The 25,000-nt window shown below is 34.4% G+C and overlaps 1 protein-coding gene across 5 annotated transcripts in view; it reads left to right on the top strand.

The window, feature by feature from the left end:
* Positions 1 to 25,000, top strand: part of Foxp2 (forkhead box P2) — a 513,305-nt gene that overhangs the window by 479,643 nt on the left and 8,662 nt on the right. For all 5 annotated transcript variants that reach the window (XM_069996601.1, XM_069996600.1, XM_069996604.1 and 2 more), the window contains one exon: positions 128 to 291. In XM_069996601.1, coding sequence (XP_069852702.1) covers positions 128 to 291 — 164 coding nt within the window. The remainder of the gene's footprint in view (positions 1 to 127; positions 292 to 25,000) is intronic.

Here is a 25,000-nt window from a genome sequence, read left to right on the forward strand (position 1 = left end):
CCTTTGATTTAAATGCTTCCCAAAATCTCTCTGTCACAATTTGAACCCATTAAAAGAAAATCGGTGCTTTCAAAATTATCTTCAAGGACATCTTAAAAGTTGTTTCACACTTCCTCATTTCCACTAGGCTGCCTTGGCAGAGAGCAGTTTACCTTTGCTAAGTAACCCTGGACTGATCAATAATGCATCCAGCGGCCTCCTGCAGGCCGTCCACGAAGACCTCAATGGGTCCCTGGACCACATCGACAGCAATGGGAACAGCAGTCCCGGTTGCTCACCTCAGCCACACATGTAAGTGGGGTGACCAGACTCCCTAGAGGGGAAAATATATATCAATAGTCTTCTAAAGTTTAACAATTTTCTTGAAGCTTTTAATGGTATGTAAGTAAAACCAACAATAAAATTTCAAGTAATGTTAAATAGTACTGTGTACAGAATATGAAATAGTGTATCAAAATCACTTTGAATACATCTTATAGACTCTCTTAAATGCCTTATACGTATTGATATAGAACTACTGTACAAATTCTTAGTACTACGACATTCTCTGGGGCATAAAGCAGAGTGTAAGGCAATTCTACATCTGATAGGTCGTATCACCCATTTGGATTGTGTGGTGTAATAAGAATATTCACGATGGGATACGTTGTCGTAATTTTTACTACCATTCAGGTCTCTAAACCATTTATGAACTGTAGTGAAGACATTGCCCATTTTTATAAACCGTAAAATGCAAAGTTTAGCTGTTACCCACAGTTTACATAGAAGCTAGTAATGTGTAACTTTTTGCCTGTCTTATAAATCAGTGTAATTACATATTCAACTTTAATTACTGGTACGTCTGTATTGGAAAGGTTTATATGTTATATTTTATGCAAGACTACGATTCCTATTAATATTTAGCAGCTAACTATATCATTAATTACTTGAAAATCTTTCCCCTACCATCTTTTTAATGGAGCTGAGAGAGTAGAAGTATTAAAAATTGATGTATTGTGGGTTTCAGAAATGTGTATGACACTTTCAGAAATGCCTGGTTGTATTCAATAGTATCAAGCATATCAGTTTCTTGTTTACAAAAATAGTATCAACCCTGGTAGAACTTAAACTTCCTCAGGAAATAATTGTAATCTGAATGATGAAGTATATGAACCATTCATTCACTAGGATAAATTATAACTTAGGTTTACGCTTCATAGAAGTAACATCATGGACTTCTAAGTTCCAGTTATGAGGTTAGATTAGTTCTTTCCCTCACTTTAATATTTTCTTTTTCTTTTGCGTTAAGTATCTGACAAAACAGCTAAAAGAGAAATATAACATTTATAGATGCCCATTTTCACTTGACCTTTACAGGATATTATTTTTGTTGACTTTTTAAACATCTTATGATCTTCGATGGATTAATGTCTCTAAGATCATATGCTTAATTGCTTTATGGCCCTTGTACCCTCTCACCTTTGCAAAATACATACTGGGAACCGTAATGTGTTTCTTCAGGTTCCAAACCATTACTTCTCCAAAATGGAAAAATTTGTCTTTTGGAAGTGTCTTTAGATGGATTAAATAATACAAAAGAAGTAATAAAACTGGAAGTAGAAAGAGCATGGATATATGCTCTTGAGAGTAGCAGCACTCTAAGACAAGGAATGTGAGCAATCAGACAAAAGTTTTGATATCTTGCCTCATCCTACCAGCCGGGCAGGGGTAGCTTGAGGCCCTTACTTTAAGCAATTCACCTGAGTATGCTAATGCTCATTCCCAGTCGGAAAAAATCCTAAAATAATAAAACTTTAAAGAGCAAACAAGAATTAGAGTCTATTTTCCACCTTAAAAAAGAAAAAGACCTATTTCAAAGAAATGAAAGACATTCGTAAAATAAAAGTAGGTTGGCTGTTGGCACATTTTCCCTTCTTCCTAGACAATACTAACCCTATAGAGAAGACAGACAAGGTAAAGAAGTACTTTTAAACATAATTGTCCAGTGCTAAGCATATTAAAATAAAATATTAATGATTTAATAAAGCCATTTATTAAACATGACATTTCACAACTTGAAGTAATAATTGGGGTAAATTATGGCACAGTTAGGATAGTAGTGTTTTTCACTTGGCAATTGCTCTTTCAGATTTTTTTGGTTTATTTATTAATTTAAGTAAAGCTTAATTATGAAATGTCTCAGAGAGACCTAACAATATGTGCAAAGAACTCTATAAAAATGGCATATGTAATGCCTGATGTACTGCTGCTATGGGTTAATAAAAGCAACATGTTTGTTGCTAATATATCACAAATTTTACGCTTATATAAATTAGTACATATAAAATACTTTTATTTTCTATATATAAGAAAAAAAGCCCTCCTTCCTTGTCTTATGACAAATAGATTTCAGAAAAGATAAAAGCTAGAGGGACCACAAATCTTATCTTTTTCTTAGTAAAATAAAGTAATATCAAGCTTTTCATTATCTTGCAAAAGATTGAGTGAATCTTCATCTTGAATCTATTCTTTGCTGTTACTTTAAACTTTTTGTATATCAGGAACCAAATGTTGATGAAATGAATTCTCAGTGTTCATTTTTTCTTTTAAGAAAAACTTTAATACTCTTCAACTTGTTTTGTATATATTATGAACCAAAGGAAAAACATCAACCTAATTATCTCAATTAAAATATACATGCATAGAACTGAATATAGTTCAAAGCATTAAATAAAAGTGAAAAGGGGAGACATTTAAATAGGCAAATGAAGAGAAGAAGGGGGATGGAGAATTCAGTCAAAAATCCATGAACATCCTACACAATTAAGAAAAGTTTGGAAAAGGGTGGGTTGGAAGGGATAGATGAGCATGTTGAAAGGGGTGACATTGATCAAGTTGTATGGTATTCATAAACTACTTGGTTGAATGGCAACTTCTTTGTATAATTACTTAAATAATAATAATAGTATATAAAATAAATACATATTAGTACATTTTTATGTCACAGATTGATAACATGGCACTTTTCCATTTGGTTAGTTAAGCTGATATATGAACAAGAGGTAACAGTGTCCATTATGTCAATATCTGGGCTTTGTTGTGGGGTGTTAGGCATTCCAGTCCCAGGTTCTGCACTCTAGTTAAAATCTATCCCTGATCTTCTTACTGAAAATGAGTGGTGATAAGATCTACCAACTTCTAAGAGCCTTGCAAAGGAAATGAATGCCAAGACCTTAACAACTGATTCTGTGTTTATCATGGTGATATATATCATATTCATATTACTGATTCATATTACCTCTGGTAATATTTACTTTAAATGAGTCTATAAACAATACAAAAACACTGTTGCATTTGCAATTGAAAACTTTTTTAATATACTGAATACATTTGTCATGACTTACCTAAATAATCCTTTCTTTTCCTTCTATCTTCTCCTAAAATTTGTGGGGTAAAACAATCAGTAAAAGTGAAACCATATGGCAGAGAAAACATATTACCCAAAGTCAGGAGCAAAAATAATATTTGAGAAGAGAAATTTTCATCTAAGTTGTAGACTGCTAACAATTCAGAAAGGGTATACCTACCCAGAATAATGACTTCCTAAGATGTGCCCAAATGCCAGGAGATAAGGTTTAAGTGGACTGTAGGCATACATAAAGGAAAATAGAATTAAAACCGTATAATGATTGGATCAGAGTGCTTAGTAACTTATATAGCAAGCCATGGTGACTGTTTTCATCAATATAAAGCTAGTTAATGTCATAACTTGCATAGAATAAAAACTATCCTGTAGGAATAATGAGCATCTGAAATTGTACTAAATGAACCATGACTTAATGGCAGTTCAGTACAGTGTGATATTCTGAAATGGGGAGAGCATGAAGCAGCAAGTATTCTTGTAGGATGTATTACTTGACTTAAATACAAGACTGAGAGTTAAGAAATAAAAAAATTTGATACAAAAACACTATGAAAGTAGTAGCAAAATAGGGCAACTGACTGGATGCTGGGGACAAAGAGGAATATGAGGAAAAATCATAGCCACACAAAGCTCACAGAGAAAGAGAAGAATATGAGGAAAAATCATAGCCATACAAAGCTCACAGAGAGAGAGAAGCAAGATCAGGTTCAAAGGGGGGGAAAAATCAAAAAGCATAACTCTCTCTAAATCCAGGATAAAATCTGAAACTGTGTTCACGTAAATTTTTTAGTCAAATAAACAATAGTAAAATTCTACCAGAATAGTAAAATTCTACCAGAATACTAATGTACCGCTAAGACAGGTAGAGAAGACGTTCTGAAGCACTAGAAAAGTAGAATAGATATGAGATAGTACTTGTAAATTATTTTTTTCAGAAAAAGAGAGCCATAATATCTACATTGTATACTCAATATTTCAGCATTTTCCTTCCATTCCAATTCTTAGTTTTACAGTGTCCAGAATGAAAGCTTTTCTAAAATAGTGTCTTTAGTTTGCTTCAAACTATTTGCCTCTCTGACCTTCCTGTTTTTTTGGTTTTGTTTTGTTTTGTTTTTACTTCTCTGAGCTTTTCTTTCACACAAATTCTGCTTTATCTTACTACACTGGTCCTATTTCTCAAAGCATTTTTTGCAAGTTATGTTTTTTTTAATATCAGCACCTTAATTCTCCACAGTTTGGAAGGACCCACTGCTTATATAATACTTTGGAACCTGTGCCATGTGTTTGAGACTATATATTTGGTATGCAGAATATGAACCTTTAACATAGTTTATTATATCAAGTAATCATTCAATGAAATGTATTTATTATGAAGAATCAAATTAGAAATTCCAGTTAATAGAAATTATTATAGGTTTCCACAGTAACACATAAAATAGACAGTTATAGTTCTTTTGTTTGTTTGTTTCTTTTTTGGTCAGTGGTGAGGCTTAAACTTGGGGCCTGAGTACCTGTCCCTGAGTTCCTTTTGATCAAGGCTTGCTCAGGGCCACTTCCATTTTATGGTAGTCTCACAGACTTTCTTGCCCAGGCTTGCTTTGAATGGTGATCCTCAGATCTCAGCCTCCTGAGACGCTAGGATTACAGGTTTGAGTCACCGGTACCTGGCAATACTCACTTTTATGGGAGAAGACAAAGTATACTTCTTAAAGTTTTTTTTTCCCCCAGTCTTGAGGCTTGAACTCAGGGCCTGGGCACTGTCCCTGAGCTCTTTCACTCAAGGCTAGCTCTCTACCACTTTAGCCACAGAGCCGAGTTGGCTTTTTCTGTTTATGTTGTACTGAGAAATTGAACCCAGGACTTCATGCATGTGAGGCAAGCACTCTATGACTCAGCCACATTTCCAGCCCAAAGGTTTCTTTTAAACTTAATTAACTTACACACACCCACACCTCCCCACACACACATCATATATAAATCAAAATTTGTGAGACTAGAAACTTAGAAACTGGCAGGCCCTTTTACCTCATTTGTGATTTTTTTTTAAATTTAACTTATTAAAAGTGAATTTTAAAAAGTTACTGAAATCTTGAAGTATAAATCTATGATGTATATCCAAGATGATTTCAGGGAAAAGCAGGTAAGGAATAAGCACAGTAGCACTGTATACATATTTTTTAAACTAATTTTGACCCTTTCCAGAAGATGTTTTTTTAAGTCAAAGTCAGTACTTAATAGTTTAAATATTCTATTTTCTATGTTCTCAAAAGCATTGATTAACCACTCATTGTATGAATGAATATACAGGATACTTAAATGAAAATTTGGGCTTTGTGTCATGATAGATATTATTATTACTGGACCTTTCAGAGTTCTTTAGAATATGGAGAAAAATAATTTTAATTTCAAATTTTATATGGACATTTACATCTTTAAAAACTACTTACCAATTAGAATTGATAGTATCTTTAGGCAGAAATTATTTAAACTTTTTATCTTCTCCCCTGTGTTAGCCTAAAATACGAATAAAGAAAACACGTGATCTAGACCTGCCAGGTCTCATATTGGTAGAACGGGTCTCCTTTCTGTCTCCTTCCCAATCTGAAGCAAAAAGAGGAATCTAATGATATCCCACCATGTTTAGTTCAATTCCTTTATATCTTTATTTTAATTAAGTAATTGTTTCTTTTTATTCTCACACAATTGGCTCAGATTTCCCCTTTTTGTTTCCCTAGTAAAATGTTAAGTGAGGTTCCACTTTCATATTTCTTAAATCTGTTTCTAGAGATCAAAATGAATGTTCTTTCCAAGGTGATTATGTATTAAGCGTTTCCTGTACAAAACTTCTTGTCATGTCGTTCTTTCTGATTACTACAGTCTTCTACTGTTGAGTTTTTAGATCATTTCTTGTGTGTTATTCTTGGACCCCCTTAGCCTCTATGTCATTTCAAAATTCCATGTGATTCTTATTTTTCATGTTTAGAATGTGAGAAATAATGATATTCTACAGAGAATAGTGGTATTCTGCATGCAAGGCTAGAAAATAAGTTTGTTGTGTTCTTAAAAACTAAAATTTTAGGGTGAGGAAATACAAGGCATCATAAAAAAAAAGCAGTACTGTTTGAGGTTTTAAGAGAGGTCCCATTTATCTTTTTGATCAACTTCTCAAATCTATGCCACATTCTCCATGACCCAAACTTCCTCTATGTCACATGTCCCAGTTATCCTGGCCATATCCTTTGCTTCTTCGAAGGCCTCAATTTAGAAATAATTGCACTATTCTACGTCAGTGTCTTTGGAAAGTAATAATCTGCCCCCATAAAGGCAGTTAAAAGGCACATACAGACCCCATTTTGAAAATATAAACCACAAATTGTCATAAACCATAATGATAATATGCATGCGTATAATATTTTCTTTCTTCCCTATATTTTTCATTTGGTTACCTCAAAGTTTCAATTGCTGTTTGTAGGCACATGAAAAATTTGCAGATCCCACACCTTTAGTTGGTGATGTTTTATATAAAATATCTATCAATCTTAGATCTTTCTTTGTGGACAGAAACATTTGAAATTGGAGTGGCTGTGTATTTCAGAGGAAAGCAGTTGGAAGTGACTGGTAATCTGAGAAGGGTTCCATGCTCACTCTCATTGTTTTCATTCCTATTAAGCTGATGTTTTGTGTCATTTTGTTACATTATGAAATTCTAAACATAAAAGCCGTTTTTGACCTCTCCTGTGTGGTCACAGATTTTTCTTATTAACACTTTTTTTTTCAGTCACCTTTAATTTTTCCCCCTAACCTTTCTGCCTCTTATAATTTTTTTGATTTAATTCAATTTTTATTTAATCTCTAAACTTTTTCATTAACTTTGCTAGTTACCTTTGAGATGGCTTTCCAAAGTGATTGTACTGACGATGATGCCAGCTCTTTATCATCTCATCTTTTTTAAAGTGCTACAAGTGTGGATCAGTAGCTGCTGTTCTTTTTACATTATTCCAGTCCCCATGTGTGGCACTTACAACTCATTCTAGTTCCTCTTAATAAAAAGATCCTACCAGAGGTACAGTACCTTCAGCTAAAATGTGTTATATCCCCGCCGTGCCATTTGTGGAAATTTGTGGGTTCCTATAGGGTTCTGAAGGATTTTTATAGAACTATACAGATGCTATCTGACATCCATGGTGTGAAATCCCACAATTTAGGCAAAGTATGTCAGACAAGTTTAGTTGATAGTATTGTAGCTTACTGCTCTTGTTTTATATCTAAAGAAGACACTTGTATGAGAGGATACATCTTCATTTTCACTGACACTAGTTGAACCTTAAAATTTCCTTTGTTCAAGGGTCAAAGAGTCATGACTAAATTATTAAAGATTGAATTTGTCCTACTTGTAGAATAAATAATAAATATTTTACATATTCACATAAAGTTTAACTTCAGCTTTTGATATAGGGATCACAAAGTGGCTATGTGTTCGTCTACTTTTGCAGAATTTAACGTTACCATCCATATGTGTTAGATTGAATATTTATACAACATGAACACAGTTTAAAGCATAAGGTTACTACATTTCAAAAACAGCTACTATCATTAAGGTAGAATTAACTAGGTAGACCATATGTATAAAACTTGCTATTTGAGCAGGCACTCTGAAAACATTACAGGATGGAATAGGAGACACTCTAGGGCTCTTGGCACAGGCTGAAATTTTCTTAATAGAGACCCAGAAACACAACAAATCAAAAAAAGGTTGGACAAATGGGATTGCATGAGATTGCAGAGCTTCTGCATGGCAAAGGACATAGCTAGCAAGATCAATAGAAAGCCCACGGATTGGGAGAAGATCTTCACTAGCCATACAACGGATAAGGGTCTCATATCTAAAATATACCTGGATCTCAAAAATTAAATCCCCCAACAATAAATCTTCAAAGAAAGAACTACCCAATAAATAAGTGCGCTAAAGACTTAAAGAGAAACTTCTCTGAAGAAGAAAGAAGGATGGCCAATAGACACATGAAGAAATGTTCAACCTCCCTAGCCATAAAAGAAATGCAAATCAAAACAACATTGAGATACCACCTCATCCCAATTAGAATGGCTATAATCAAGAAATCTAATAACAACAGATGCTGGAGGGGATGTGGAGAGAAGGGACCCTTACTGCATTGTTGGTGGGAGTGTAAACTTGTTCAACCACTTTGGAAAGCAGTATGGAGGTTCCTCAAAAGACTCCACATAGAGCTCCCCTATGACCCAACAATCCCACTTTGGGGCATTTACCCAAATGTTCATAAACAAGACCACACCAAAGCTGCCAGCACAACTATGTTTATTGCAGCCTTATTTACCATAGCTAAGATATGGAACCAACCCAGATGCCCCTCAGTAGATGAATGGATCAAGAAAATGTGGTATATATACACAATGGAATTCTATGCCTCCATCAGAAAGAATGACATTACTCCATTTGTTAGGAAATGGAAAGGCTTGGAAAAAATTATATTAAAAGTAAGCCAGGCCCAAAGAAACATAGGTCCCATGGTTTCCCTTATTTGCAATAACTAGTATATGTCTGAGTCAAGCAGTAAAGGTCAGATAAATTGATGTAAGGGAAATGAACCCTAAGATATGTATTCAAGTGTTTTTTTTATGTGATTTTTTTCTAACACATTTATAAGATTATTTCTTTGTATGTCCCTCCCCCACGGTATAACCCCTGCTTTTACTGTATTTGATGTTGGTATAATTTGTGGAGGGAAGGGAAAAAACAAATTGTTTAAAAAGGGATACAGGAGACCCATTGCAACAATGAGATGGAGTTGTACAAGTCTTTATGTCGAAAACGAACCTTACAACTTTGGTTGGGGGGGGCAAGGATTAGGTGGCAGAGATGGGGAGGATGGGAAGGGATGGGAAGGGGAAACAAAGGAGGAGGCTACATAAGAAATGTACTCATTATCTTGCCCATGTAATTGTAACCCCTTTGTACAGTATTTTCAAAATAAAAAAAAAAAAACTTGCTATTTGAGAGGCTGAGATCACAATGATCACAGTTGTATGCCAGCCTGGGCAGAAAAGTCCAGAAGACACTATCTCTAATTAACCAGCAAAAAGTCAGTGTGAAGGCATGACTCAATTGAGAGAACACCAACTGTGAGCAAAAAAGATAGTATACTACAAAGCCTTGAGTTTAAGTCTTGGTACCAGAGAAAAAGTAAATAGACTAAATAAAGAATACATTTACTAATTAATTAGGACTAATGTTGCATCCAGGTTTTACAGTGAAAATTAAGAGTTTCACTGCTTATCTCTAGCCAGAGAAAACAGGTATTAGAAATTTAGTAGGTCATTTATGTCCTAGAAAAAACAACCACATGCACACTTTGTAGGAAATGAGAAATAATATATTCAGTCCAAGCTTTGAATCACCTTCCATGATTACACATTTCTTTGAGAAGTGTATGTTGCTTTCATTAAGACTAAGAAATAGCATTTTTATTTCCGTAAGCACTGTCCCAGGACAGTGCACACACATTCAAGCCAAATCAAAGATCACTCAACACTTTTAGAATTTGTACATGTCCAAGGCTGAACACTATTAAAAGATGAGAAGCTGGGAAAAAAACTTGAACCACATTAAAAAAAATTTCTGTTTTAGAGTTTCTTAGTTGAGAAAATAAGCACATGTTTTTATTCCTACTTGTTTTTAATATGTCCTTTTTGTTCACATCTTGGCATTGAAGAATTAAATGCTTCCCTACAGTGGGTATGAATTTATATAAACTAAATTTTGTAATGTAAAGTAGGTTGTAGTAGGAACATGAACATTTCAGGTGAATAAAATCCTATGCAAAATGAGATAATTTCTTTATGATTGGATAAACAAGGGCTCATGTTAGAGATCAGCTCTCATATTTAAAAATAATGTTTCCTATGTGAGTAATAATTTTATTTAAAACATTTCTTTCACTTATTTTATTAACTTATTTCTGTGATATGTTAGGTAAATTAAATTTCTTCCTAAACTTGAAAACAAAACTATTCCTCTAAAAGTTATTCAAGCTTAAGAAATCTGAAGTGTTTCTCATTTCAACTAGACTATGTAAATGGTTACAGTTGAATGTTTAATTTTTATGGGTCTACTATCAAATTCTAAATATAATAATATTATTTCCTTTATACAAACCAGAAGGAAATGAGTAAAGTTGAATATTTTCATTTTTCATATGCTTACAAAATGAATATCCATGTTAAGCAATTATCCTGTGACAGTTTATCCAGAGGAGAAAAAAAAACTTTTTAAAAATGTAATTATACCCTGCCAATTACCTGTCAATAGAAATGAACAAACTACACAAACAACAAATTATCTTATGAAATGATATCCTTCTGTCTTCAAGAATTCTCTGCTTATATTTGAAATCTATTTTACATCTCCAGAACAATAAAATTATGTAATAAGTATTAGAATTTTGGCATTGGCAAAATGCTAATCACATCAATTTTACTTATTTCTTTCTTGTATGTATAGAAGGAAATGGTGATTTTAAGTTATTAGACAATAATGGTTATCACACATTTAACTTTCTTGTGGCACTTACTAAGTAAAAACTGTAATTAAAAGAAAACCCACTTTGTTCTCACTAGAATTGTTTAAGGGTACTTTGTGACATGGTCAGAATCTAGGAAAATCTATACACAGCATATAACCATATCAATGCTCACTCTATTTTGATGTTTTCAAACATGAGTAATCAACATTTTTAATATTGCAGTAAATAAAAATAATGAGTATTAGTATTTCCTATTGGAATTAATAGTAAGTTAGAGACATTTTAGCTAAATTTAAAAAGTGAACACATTTTACGATGAAGTAATTTAAATGAAATTGAATAAGCCTACACAGTGTGTAACTCTTTCCTTCCTTTCTTTTTCTTTCTTCCTTTTCTTTCTTTATTACTTCTTCCTTCCATTTCTCCCCTCCCTTCCTCCCTTCCTTCCTTGGTCCCTTCCTCCCTCCTTCCCTCTCTTTCTCTTTCTCTTTGTCTCTCTCTCTCACTCTCTCTCTCTCTTGCTCTTTCTTTCTTTGTTCCATTGAAAAATGAACTCGGGGAGTTGTGTGTACTAGGGAAGTGTTTTACTATTGAGATCTCTATACAGTGTTTTAATTGCTTTCATGTGTTTCATCATTTAATATATTCAATGTTTCTAAGTTCAGTCAAATGACAATACATTTTAAATTCAGTCAAATGACATCCATTTCTATAATAAAATCGAGCCTTTCACTGTTTCTGAAGTTAACTTCTTTTTAGTATTATCTGAGGAATAGCTTTCTTTTTTTGGTGTCAATCCTAGTGTTTGAACTCAGAGTCTGGGTACTATTTCTGAGCTTTGTTGCTTAAGGCTAAGGTTCTACCACTTGAGCCACAACCCTACTTCTGGCTTTTTGGTGGTTAATCAGAGATAAGAGTCTTATGAACTTTTCTTCTCTGGCTGGCTTTGAGTCTCAGTCCTCAGATCTCAGGCTCCAGAGTAGCTAGGATTATAGGCATGAGCTACCACTACCTGGACAGGAATAGTATTTTTATATAGTAATGAGCAATAGTTACTGACAAGAATGTGCTCTTCTATTCATGTATGATAGGACAGAGGAAAATGCTAACCATTTTATAGGCCATTTTAGAAGATCTATCATATTTCTTATAAAATAATGTTTATTGCCTTTTTAATGAACCATGTGAATATATTGAAATGTTTTCAAATAACTAGGGGTATATGGATAAGGAGTATAAGGAAATCACCTTTAATAGCAATATAATAATAATAGTAGTACATGGTATAATATTTTGTCTTCATTTGGATATTTTTGATAAAATTAACTTTCCTTAAATTACTCATTTTGTCTACATGAGTCTTAAATAATATACCAGAATGTGTGTGTGTTTGTGTGTGTGTGTGTGAGAGAGAGAGAGTGAGAGAGAGAGAGAGAGAGAGAGAGAGAGAGAGAGAGAGAGAGAGAGAGAGAAAGAGAGAGAGAGAGAGAGAGAACAGGAGAGACAGAGAGAAAAAGAGAGAGAAAGATGATGGTGGGTAGAAGTCAAGGCTTGTTCATGCTAGGTAATGACACTATCAATCACATTACCAATCAGTTATATCCCAGCATAAATTCATTATATAAATAAATATCCCATTTCTAAGAAAACATGGTCAAATTGTTCCACCCAGTTTCTCATTAATGATGTCAATGTGTAACTAATTCATCATTATACTTGATATCTTAAATACAAAAAATGCAAAAAAATGTATAATGACTATTTTTTTTTGATTCTGCTTTCTTGACATTTGCTGAATGTATTTTTAGAATATTAGCTTAAAGAAGACTTTTTTTTCATAGGACTCTTTTGTTTAAAAGAAAATTAAGAGCACTTTTTAAGGGCCTATTACTTAATCTTATATAGGGAGAAAGTGAACACAATTTACATTCCTCTAGGGATATGCTGTGTAACTACAATCTAAAAAGGTAAACTTTCCCATTGTAATGTGACTCCTTGCTTTAGGGTGCAAGCAAACATTAACATTTCTTTTGCCTTTCATGGGTGCCTTAGGTCCTTATTATTTTCACAACAAAAGAAGTAACACATTTCTTTGGGCAACAAATCAGTATATTCATGTAAGTAGTCCCCTGTGGTTTGGATATATGCCATTATCCAGGGTGGCTACAAAACAGAGATTAACTGGAGTATAAAAATGAACTGCTACCTTACAGTTTCTTCAAGTAAAGGTTTGGCTTGGCAGGTTGAACGGTCCAGAGGATACTTTCATTCATTTATTGAATAGGAATATATTGAACACATGATTATTATGTAAAATACGTTCTATTAAGACAAATAATCTATGTCTACAGGTAACAGTCTCGTAAGGCAAAAGCCCATAAAAATGTTAGCAACCAAAAGTAAAGGTGTGAAGAGTGGTGATCAAGCAACAAGTTGCAAACAAGCACACACACATATGTGAAATCAAATAACTTCACAAAGGGTGTAGCTTTTAGTCAGGCTTAGCAAGAAATAGGTTCTTAGATTGAGCTCTATTTGTTGAAGAAAATAATAATCTTAACTCTCTATATTTAGTACTAAGTAATGGTAAAAACAGGTCTGCTCACAAGATTTTAGCAATTGAGCCTCTGGTCCATTCAGAAACTAGATAAAATCTTTGGTGCCTTAACCTAGGCAACCTGTCAGGAGAGAATACCTGTTGCTGGAGATTTGGATAGGAGTGTAGGAACCATGTATCAGCATTGATTAAATCTCCAAAATAATGATATGATATGGTTGATAAAAAAAAGTTCACCATCACATTGACCAAGAAACATTGACTTATGGAATTGCAACCTCTTTGTAAAATTACTTAATAGTAATAACTTCCTTTAAACACCATTAGGAAGTGATACTGTGACTCCCAATGGTATATGTTTCGTACTCTTAAAAGGTTGCCTCTCAAGAAGGTCTGGTCTCCCCCTGCTAATAGAGGTACGATTGATAATGATACTGTTCTGTGTATTTTAAATAGCGAGAAGGATTTAGAGTGTTTTCACCATTTAAAAAAATGGTATTGCTTGAGCAGATAAATACATTAAATTTATATATATATATATATGCACACACACACACACACACACGTGTGTGTGTGTGTGTGTGTGTGTGTGTGTGTGTGTGTGTGTGTAAATGAATTAAGTTAAAAAAAAAACAAACCAAAAACCTTTAGCCGAGCACCAGTGGCTCACGTTGTAATCCTAGCTCTCAGGAGGCTAAGATCTGAGGATGGAGGTTCAAAGCCAGTCTGGGTAGAAAAGTCCATGAGACTCTTATCTCCAATTAACCACTATAAAACAGCAATGTCACTGTGGCTCAAGTGGTACAGCACTCACCTTGAGCTGAAGAGCTTAAGGATAGCGCCCAGGCCCAGTGTTCAAGCCCCACGCCTGACAAAAATAAAACATAAAACAAAAACAAAACAAACAAAAAAAACCCCAAACCTTTAAAAAGTATATTCTATCTTCCCTCATAAAAGAGAACTTTGCCAGGCATTAATGGCTCATGACTGTAATCCTAGCTATGCAGGAGGCTGAGATCTGAGGATCGAGATTCAAAGCCAGCCTGGATAGAAGACATGAGATTCTTAGCTCCAGTTAACCACCAGAAAACAGAAGTGGCATTGTGGCTTAAAGTGATACATTGCTAGCCTTGAGACAAAAGCTTGGGGACAGTGCCCAGGCCTTGAATTCAAGCCCCAAGACCACCACCAACAACAAAAAACACATTTAAATTGATGTAAATAGTATGTAATGTACCCTATATCAAAACACCACCTGACCACACATAAATAGCATACTTCTTTTGCCTTTGGGTAATAATTAAGCTAGGTGCTGGTGTTTCACCCTATAATCTTAGCTACTCCAGAAGCTGAGATTTGAGAATCACAGCTCCAAGTCAGCCCAGGCAAAAGTCTGTGAAACTCCTATCCCCAATTAACCAGCAAAAGCTGGAAATGGATGCATGGCTTATTGAATGGAAGAGCTAAGCAAGAATTTGAGGCTCTTAGTTCAAGCCCCAGTACTGGCACAAACTAAATGGGTAATTTAAATTTTAAAAGATTAGAGCATAAAATATAGTGAAAGCGGGGGTTACACTGTGGGGGAGGGACATACAAAGCAACAAAGAAATAATCTTATAAATGCGTTAGAAATATATGCATGAAAGAAACGAAAACATTAAAATACATATTTAAGGGTTCATTTTCCTAACATCACATTATCTGACCTTTTCTGCTTGACTCATACCTATACTAGATATTGCAAATAAGGGAAACCATGGGACCTATGCTTCTTTGGGCCTGGCTTACTTCACTTAATATAATTTTTTCCAAGCCTTTCCATTTCCTAACAAATGGGGAAATGTCATTCTTTCTGATAACATGTGGAGGAGATGGGGACAAACAAGTCGTTTAAGGATTCAGGTGGACCTGTTGCAACAATGAGAAGTACAAAATGTCATGTCAAAACCAGCTTTACAATGTCGGTGGGGTGGGGGGAGGGGGGAGGCTGGGAAGGGAGGTGAAGGGTAAACAAAGGAGGAGGCTGCAATGCTTGGTAAGAAATGTATGCATTATCCTGCCCATGTAATTGTAGCCCCTCTGTACAGTATGTTCTCAAATAAAATAAAATAATATTAAAAAAAAAAAAAAGATTAGAGCATAAATGTTTTGCTCCTTCCCTCCCCCCTCCCATTTTTGCTACTCTCTGGAAATAGATGCTATTTTTTTTTTTTGACTGGAGAAATGTAGTAAAACTTTATGCCTTTTTAAATAAATACTTCTGAAATACATTGTTAAAATGATATAAGAACATTGACTAAAAATTTGAACTAATAATTTCCATAAACCAAGCATCAACATTACTGTGGTGATTGCTATTACTAGCAGTTTAATCATAGGGCTATGGGGAAATATATTTTCAGTACCTTTACAACTTTGTTTCCTAATAGCCAAGTCTTATGCTTGGCTATTAGCCTTATGCTATTCACTTCCAATCTTCCTTGAGCAACTAAAACAACAATATAAAAACTCACCAGGATTGTGTAAGCATTAGGAATATCCTGGTGTGTTTCAGCTTCGATTGTTTTCAATACAGATTCAAGTTCCAGTATCTACTTGAAGCGTTTCACGGTTATATGTGAGGACCAGGAAGTTTAAAGCCTTTTATTTCACAAACTCTAGCCTGAATTTATTCATCTTCAACATTTGTTATTCTCCTACCTTAGTGCTGGCCATCACTACCTTAACATTGTAATTATAAGCTCCTAACTAATCACCCTACTTCTACAATCCTGCACTAGTTCCCATTTGCAAACCTTCTGTAAAACTTTTTTTCATGCCCTGACTTAAAAATTGTAAATAGCTTTTCAGCTGGAAGAGAATAAAATCATAGTTTGTAAAATGCAGCTCAAAGCTCTTTGCTAGCTAACCTTATGTTTCTCTAGCTTTATTTATTTATTTTTTAATATCAGCCTTCCTTCCCTTCCAGTGACCACTGTGCACTTTCAGGGTTCTTCTAACAAATCTAAGACCTTTTCAGATTTCCTGCTTGTACTTAAAATGGCCCTTGTCTGGTCTCTGTATCATCACAGTATTCTCGGATTTCAAAGCCTTCCTGAATAGACTCGTCCCTCCATCCTGGAACAGTCACTGATTGAAAGGCCATATTTAGAAATGTGGCATCCATCATACATTTTGTCTGGTACCAAGGTTATCTCTGTGTGTGTGTGTGTGTGTGTGTGTGTGTGTGTGTGTGTGTGTGTGTGTGTGTGTGTACATATATATATATATAATCTTTATTTTTTTCCTCTCAAATTAGTATTTTAATAATTGAAATCAAGGTTCTTTCCTTTTATTTCTCCTTCCTTCCCTTCTTCTTTCCTTCCTTCTTTCTTTTCTCTCTCTCTCTTTCCTTCCTCCCTCCCTCCTTCCCACCTGCCTTCCTTCCTTCTTTTTTAATTTTTTTATTGAAAAGGTGATATAGAGGGGTTACAGTTACATAAGGAAGGAAACGAGTACAATTCTTGTCCAACATTGTTACCCTTCTCTTGTCTTGTTTTCTCCCACTTTCCCTCCCTGCAGACTCCTCTCCCAGTTATAAAGTTCATTTCTAACATAGTATCTTATGAGTACCACTGTTGCATTTTGTCACCATTTGTGACACCTTTGTGTCACCATTTCTGTGATTCCCCTTTTCATACCCAAATCAGATAAACTTATATACAAGACAAAGGGTACTGAAATCAAAAACAGTGACAACAGGTGGTAAACTAAAGGGGGAGTGGAGAAGAAAGAAATAATGGCATGTCTTTGTATGAACAAGAACATCATCTCTCTAGAACATCATCTCCTAGCTTGGTGGTTTACCTATATCTCTAGCAGACTGTATGTTTTTCTGCTTCTTGTATTATTATAGAAGTCCTTCCACTCAGGTTGCTGACTTTGTATCTCTGTCAAGAAATAACATTCTATCTTGTTATCACTAAGAATATATCAAATTAGGGGGCAGAGATGTCTTTTATAATTTTAATTTTAATTTTTTTGTTGTTGTTAATCATGGGGCTTGAACTCTGGGCCTGGGTGCTGTCTCTGAGCTTTTCAGTTCAAGATGAGCACTCTACCACTTCAGATTTTCTGAGCAGTTAATTGGAGATAAAAGTCTCACAGATATTTTTCTGCCCCGATGGCTTTGAACCATGATCTTCAGATCTCAACCTCCTGAGTAGCTAGGATTATAGCCATGAACCTCTTTTTTTAAGTAGAAAAAAAATAACTCACTGCTTTTCTGTAGTATATAGTAGGTTGTGGATTCAAAGGGAGTAGTTGAATTAGAAATCTTCAGTTTCGTGGACAGAATAAATTTTGGAGCATTCTCAGCGAATTGTTTTCCTGCTGAGGGAACTATCTATTATTTACTGAATAAATAATGTGTGTGTGTGTGTATGTGTGTGTGTGTGTGTGTGTGTGTGTGTGTGTGTATGTGTGTGTGTGTGTGTATACCCTTCCTGGGACTTGAACTCAGGGCCTCATGCTTTCATTTGGCTTATATTCATTTTTGCATATTACTTGTGAATTAGAGATAGTCTCAGATTTTTCTACAGCAGCTGACTTCAAACCAAATATCCTCAGATATAGCCTGCTGAGCTAGTTTTACATGTGTGAGCTACCAACTCCAGATCTAAAAAGATAGCTAATAAAATCAGATTGAAGTTTCTTTGATATCCACTTAAAGAAATATGACTTATATTACCAGCTATAGACCAATACTGAAGTGATTATGAAGGTAGGTACACATTTACCTCCCATTTGTGCCCTTCAATTCTGAAGCTTTATATATATTTAAATAAAAGACATATATGTATCCCCAGAACATAATAGATATCTATGAGATAGATGGAGACCAACTCAGAATCCTCAAACTTCTAATTTTTTTTTATTTATTAAATTCTTAAAAACCTAAGTACTCAGTGTTCTAAATATCTTCATCTGTTTCACTCCTGTAAAGAGCCACTTTGATTTATTTGAAGTAGGATTTACTTTATTATTAAGGGCTGTAGCAAGGACTGAAATTTAATGTTCAGATACCTCAAATCCCAAAGCTGAAGGAAAGAGAAGATAAATTCAAATCACTGGGGCCATAATGAAAACCTAAACAATCCAGAAAGAAACTTACAAATCCAGATAGAGTTTTACAGCCAGAGTGCTCAAGAGTTTCATGTGCATGTGAATTTATCCTTACTTTACTGTCTTTAATGGGTATCACTAGGAACACATAATGTATTTTAATGTTATTTTACTATTGGAATTCTCAGAGACAAATTATCTCTCTAGTGTGAAGGTTTACTGTGTCATTCCATCGCTATTTGTCTTAGGGCCCCAAAGCCTGGGAATATTGTGGTATTTTTGTAGTATATAGTTCTTCCATTACAGGCCACTTCATTAGATAGTCAATGCTCCACATATATAGAGGAAAATATTCAATCAAGTTTGTTAAATCAATAATTGGCATTAGGAAAAATGATGATGTTATTACCTGTCAAAATAGGATTGATACTTTTTACATCATTGCATATCAAATCATTTTGCTGAAAGGAAATTTTACTTTCTAACAGATTTATATATATTGCAATAGATCTTAAAATTTTATTTTTTTAAGTCAATTGACTTAATATGGTCAAGGGCTAACTATATAATATACATTTCTCCAGCTGAGCGTATGTTATCAGAACTTTTTAAGGCCAAGTGTGCATAGCAAATGTGATGCAAGCCTGAACCATTCAATGAGTATATGTTAATGATTTTAATGACAAGCTAATGATGAGCCCCGTGATGGATGACTGAGGAGAAAAAAACATAGAAGCTTGCTGTACAGAGTATGTCAATGATGGCTCGTCTGCTTTGAACTTTCCTATCCATGTGATCTTAAAATGATCTGAACAATGACCTGAGCCAAAGAAATGACCTGAGATAGAAGCCCAGGTCATTTCTCAGATCATTTTAAAGTCGAGAATGTATTGGTAAATAATTCAGTGGAACAATTCCACTTTATTTTGCTTATTCTTTTTTCTTAAATATCCTTTCAAGGAAATGTAGCTAAACATTAGTCTGGTATTTAATATGTAGGGCATATATGGCTTTGTTGAATGAATTTTCTGCTAGCAGCTTAAAGATCTCACTGTTAGTGAGGCAGAATAAAACATTTTTTGACACAGATTGAACTCATTTCATATTTAAAATTAGTTTGTGTATTTTTGTGTTTTCCTTAAAAAAGATACAATTATAGTATAGTTGTAGCTAACATTTTTGACTATTTGTGACTAGGACACTATTTCATGTATTTTGTGTTGATATAAAGCCATTTATCCTTCATAACAATTTTGAAGGTAGATAAATTTTTATCTCTGCAATGGGAGTACAGGAAGACAAAGAACCTCGCTAAAACCCATGCATTTTCTCCTGGGAACCCACTATATCTTTACACACTGTATTCTTAACCACTTAACTGCTGCTGCATAACTAAAAATATAAATGAGGTCAGTGAACTGTTCAGTGTTACTTTATGCTACACTTACAAATTAATCATTGTCCTAAATACATAAAATTTAGTATGCTGAATTACACCCCTGTAATTAAAAACCTTCGGATGATTCCACCTGAGAAGAGGAACTGTAGTAAAGGATTGGTGAGTTGGTAAGAGAAAGGGAGTTTCTTTAAAGGGATTGTTTTGTTTTATTTGAATTACCAGGGTTGTTTCTATGATGGAGGGAGTATTTTTACCTTGGAGATAACTAAAGTGACACAGTACAGGGTACCTTAAGGCATTTAAGAAAAAAGAACATGGACATTAACTAAATATAAGCTGATTATTTTCAGGAATAAAGAAATTGGCCCTTATATCTTGCAATGGAAGCAAGAATAAAAAAGTATTGATGGCTAAGAGGCCAATTCTATTCAAACCAAAACATGAATGCCATTTTATTGTGTTCCTGTACCTTCTTTATTAACATTAGTATTCAAGTGAAAACATGAAGTTTTAATTGATAATGTGAAAATTATATAATTAGGTAATTATAATAAAATTTTTACTTTTGAAAAGGAATTTACAAATCTATAAGGATGGATTTGTGAATTTTGTGAATTGTGAATTTCATTCCCAGGGATAATAGAATTTCTCTTGTAACTTCTTATATTATTTTTTCCTTAGCAATCAGATCTTTTTTTTTTAATTTTTTTATTGTAAAGATACTATACAGAGGGTTACAGTTACATGAGTGAGGTAATGAGTACACTTCCTCTTGAACATTGTTATCCCCTCCATTGTTTTCCCCCTACCATCCCCTCCCTCCCTCCCTTCCCCAAGGTTCTTTTTTTTTTTTTTTTTTTTTTGGATTGTGATTAAGTGATTACTTAATTTCCGGAAATTCACAGTATTGTGGAATAATGATGCTCATTTAAAGTCACAAGTTCATTCTAACTTTCCTGGAGCAAATTGTCTATCACAGTCTGTAATATATAACGGTGCTCACATGTTATATACCATATATGTGATCAGCAGCATGGGGATATTTGGTAGTGGTTCAACCAGATGAGTGGGAGTTCTTTGTTTTTTAAGTCCTGTTAGTTTTGTCATATCACCTAATATCATCCACTTATCAGGGAGACCATGTACTGTTTGTCTCTTCGTTCTTGGCTTACCTCGCTCAACATGATTCCTTCTAGCTCCATCCATTTCCCTGCAAATGCCATTATTTTGTCATTTCTAATGGCTGCATAATATTCCATTGTGTATAGATACCACAATTTTTGGATCCATTCATCTGTGGTGGGGCATCTAGGTTGTTTCCATATCCTAGCTAAGCAATCGGATCTTTTAACAATTGAATGTAAATAATTGTTGATTATTTTAGTTGTTGGTTTATTTTAGTAAATTAGCTATCTAATATTGTAATTATCAGGAAAATTTTTATTTACTTCTTTCCAGCTCTGATATGTCTTTATTAACTGAATCTAAGTGGAAATAATACCAAGAATACTTAATTCCAGAGAGAATTTTTTGCTTTGAAAATTAGTGCAAATGAAACTCTTAATGACTTGATGGTACATAATTTATCCAATCAACATGTATTGACTGTGTGCTTCCCATGTGTATAGGTGTTCTAATCTGTAAAATTCGCAATCTAGTCATCAAGACAAGGTACAGCTAGCACTAGGAAGAGTTAAGTGATTAAGTCATTAATGTGATGAAAGCAAAGTGCAATGAGGGATAGCAGAAATAAAAAAGTCCAGGAAGTATTCATGAGGCCAGCAATGCCAGAATTTGGGCTAGGCAGATTAAATAAGAATATCTTCATTTGTAGTGAAATTTCAGAATTCAGAAATCCTGAAGGTTGAGTTATCAGAGTAATCCATTAAAAAATATGCTTCAGAGCTGGGCACCAGTGGCTCATGCCTATAATTATAATCTTAGCTACTCAGGAGGCTAAGATCTGAGAATCATGGTTCAAAGCCAGCCTGGGCAGGAAAATCCATGAGACTCTTATGTCCAATTAATCACAGAAAAAGCCAGAAGTGGTGTTGTGGCTCAAGTGGTAGAGGGCTATCCTTGAGCCAAAGGAGCTTGGGGTCAGTGCTCAGGCACAGAGGTCAAGTCCCAGGATTGATAAAGAAAAAAAGAAATGTTTCAGAGGCTCCAAATAAAGATCAGTATAAGTTGAACAGGAGTTGGATATAAAAGTCTTTAGGAGTTGGACATAATCCTTTAACAGTTGAGACTACATGAACTGTCCTTAGTACATGAATGAGTCTGTGAGCACATGGACACATAGACAGCTAGGTCCACAGGGAAATGATTTAGAGCAGGAACCAAGTGCCAGGTTTTGAGGAAGATGAGTTGTCTCTGATGTGAAAGTTATGTTTCAGATTGTACATAAATAAATTGTGATCAGAGAACAGATTATTAAGAATGACTGTAGAGTTTTATCTTAATGCTATCTCAAACACTTGTATCTAATTCAAGTATACTTTTGCACATGCAGTCATATATGCAATGAAACCCTTTCACAGTAAAATAGTCTAAATATGGAATGGAATATAACTTTATAGCTGTCCTTTTAGAAGTTGTTACTCTGCATGTTGTATTTTAACAATACATTCTATTTTTATTTCTCTGTTGAGAGCTTGAGAGTTAGGCACAAGTTCCTTTATTTAAACAAAACCCAGAAAACTAAACTCAAATGAACCAGATGCACAAGAGATAGCAATGCTTTGCCTCAGGAGCTGGTAGATCTGAATTAGGGGAACAGGAAACCCTCAAAGGATAGGACCTCTCATATCCTTTCAGAGGCTTGAAACTCTTAAGACACATTGCTACATAAAAGGTCAAACTTTTAGTTAAGATAACATGATGCCAGTTGAGTATTAGTGACTCATGCTTATAATCCTAGTTACTTGGGTGGCTTAGAATAGGAGGATTGAAGTTCAAGGCCAGCCCAGGCAGAAAAATGTCACAAAACATCTTCCCAACTTAAAACAATGCACAATGGCTTATGCCTGACATCCTAACATGAACTTGACATCTGTGAAGCTCAGATTGGGAGGATCACAGTCAGGCCAGCTAGGGTACAAATGTCCTTCTAAGGGAAGAACACTGGGTGTGGTAGCACATATCTGTCATCCCAGATACAACAGGAAGTCTAAAATAAGTGATCACAGTCTAGGTGCACCTGGGCAGCAACCAGACCCTATTTCAAAATTAAAGTTGCAATATTAATAATAATAATAATAATAATAATAATAATAATAATAATAATAGCTGGAAGTATGGCTTAGTTGTAGAGTTCCTGCCTAGCATGCATGAGCCTCTGAATTCAAATGCTAGTACTGCCTAGTAATAATAATAATACGTATCAAGTTAGTATTAACTCAGTTGATAGCAGTACTTGAGACTAGTGCTAGATATGTGTGTACATACACACACATTCGTGTATGCAGCAATGTAGCCTAGGTGGCCTGCAACTCAGAACCTTTCTATCCAGCATCCTGAATAGTGGAGTAACAAGCAGGTACAGCCACATCTAGCTTATTTTCTTGATGGTTACTCTATATCTAGAAATATTCAACTATTTAAACTTGAAGGTTTTGAATATTCATGGGTCATTTATGAGCCCTAATTAGAAAAAAGTGCAATTTTATTAACCTTAGGATTTTATTCTAATTACTTCTAGTCCTTAGAATTTAGCATTCACTAAAATGTTCTGAATCCCAGGTTGAATGAGAAAAATCTGAAATTATAAATTCAACTTATAAAACTTATTATTAAATCAAAATGTCATTTTTATAAGTCATTACATGAATATGAACTTTCTCAAGTAATCTCATTAGATCATTTCTCTTGTATATTTTAGAGAATACTTTGGGAATATTAGCATTGGACTGAATAAATGTTTAAATACTAGCTATAGTGACATGATACCATGAAAACTAGTTAGTTTATCATTTTACTCAAACTATTGACTGATTCAATGAAATAGGTCAAGTACTTGTTGAGTTCAATTGGTAAATTTTGATTTTAGTCATAAAACCCATATTTTTCTTTAAAAAGAATCATCACCATCAACTTCAATAATTCTAGGCCATTATGAGGTGTTTCAGGTGTGCATTCAATATGCACACATGTATACATTGCTCTGATTCCCTCCTCTAATGGTGCTCTTCTCTGGTTTCCAAATGGACGACATTGTCTCTCATTAGGACAATAAATTTTTATTCACACAAAATAATATCTTTGAATTTGCCATATCCATTTATTAAAAGTTTTACTTTATTCATTTCTAAGTTACTCTGTGAAACATAATATGATTTTATATACTAAAATTTTATTTCCTAATTTGTTGTGTGTGGAAACAAATAGTTCCTTGGAGACTTACATAAAACAGTTTTCTACCTAGCAATAATGCAGTGCTGTAAATTTAATGAAAAGAACAAAAAATTGTGTATGTGTGGCTTTAACTCAGGGCCTGGGCACTGTCCCTGAGCTTTTGTAATCAAGGCTAGTGTTATACCACTTGAGCCACAGCTCCACTTCTGGCTTTTTTTCTTTTTTTTTTTTGCTAAGCAGAGATGAGAATTTTGGACTTTTCTGCCAGAACTGGCTTTGAACTACAATCCTAAATTCTCATGAGTAGCTAGGATGAATGCAATTTTTTTAAAAATACGTTTTTTATTGTGCAAATACTATACAGAGGAGTTACAGTTACATGAGCAAGGTAATGAGTACATCTCTTATCTAGCATTGTTGCCTCCTCCTTTGTTATTCTCCTACCATCCTGGCCCTCCCACCTCCACAACTACACTCTCCTGTCCCCCCCGAACCCCACCCCTGCACCTAAATTGTAAAGTTTGTTTTTCGACATAGCGTCTTGTACATCCATTGTTTCAGTGGGTCAACCTGTATCCCTATTTAAACAATTTGTTTATTCCCTTCTGCTCCCCAAATTATACCAA

This window comes from Dipodomys merriami, unplaced genomic scaffold (assembly GCF_024711535.1).
Source record: "Dipodomys merriami isolate MVZ:Mamm:240054 unplaced genomic scaffold, mDipMer1.0.p SCAF_5, whole genome shotgun sequence".
NCBI classification, from domain to species: Eukaryota; Metazoa; Chordata; class Mammalia; order Rodentia; family Heteromyidae; genus Dipodomys; species Dipodomys merriami.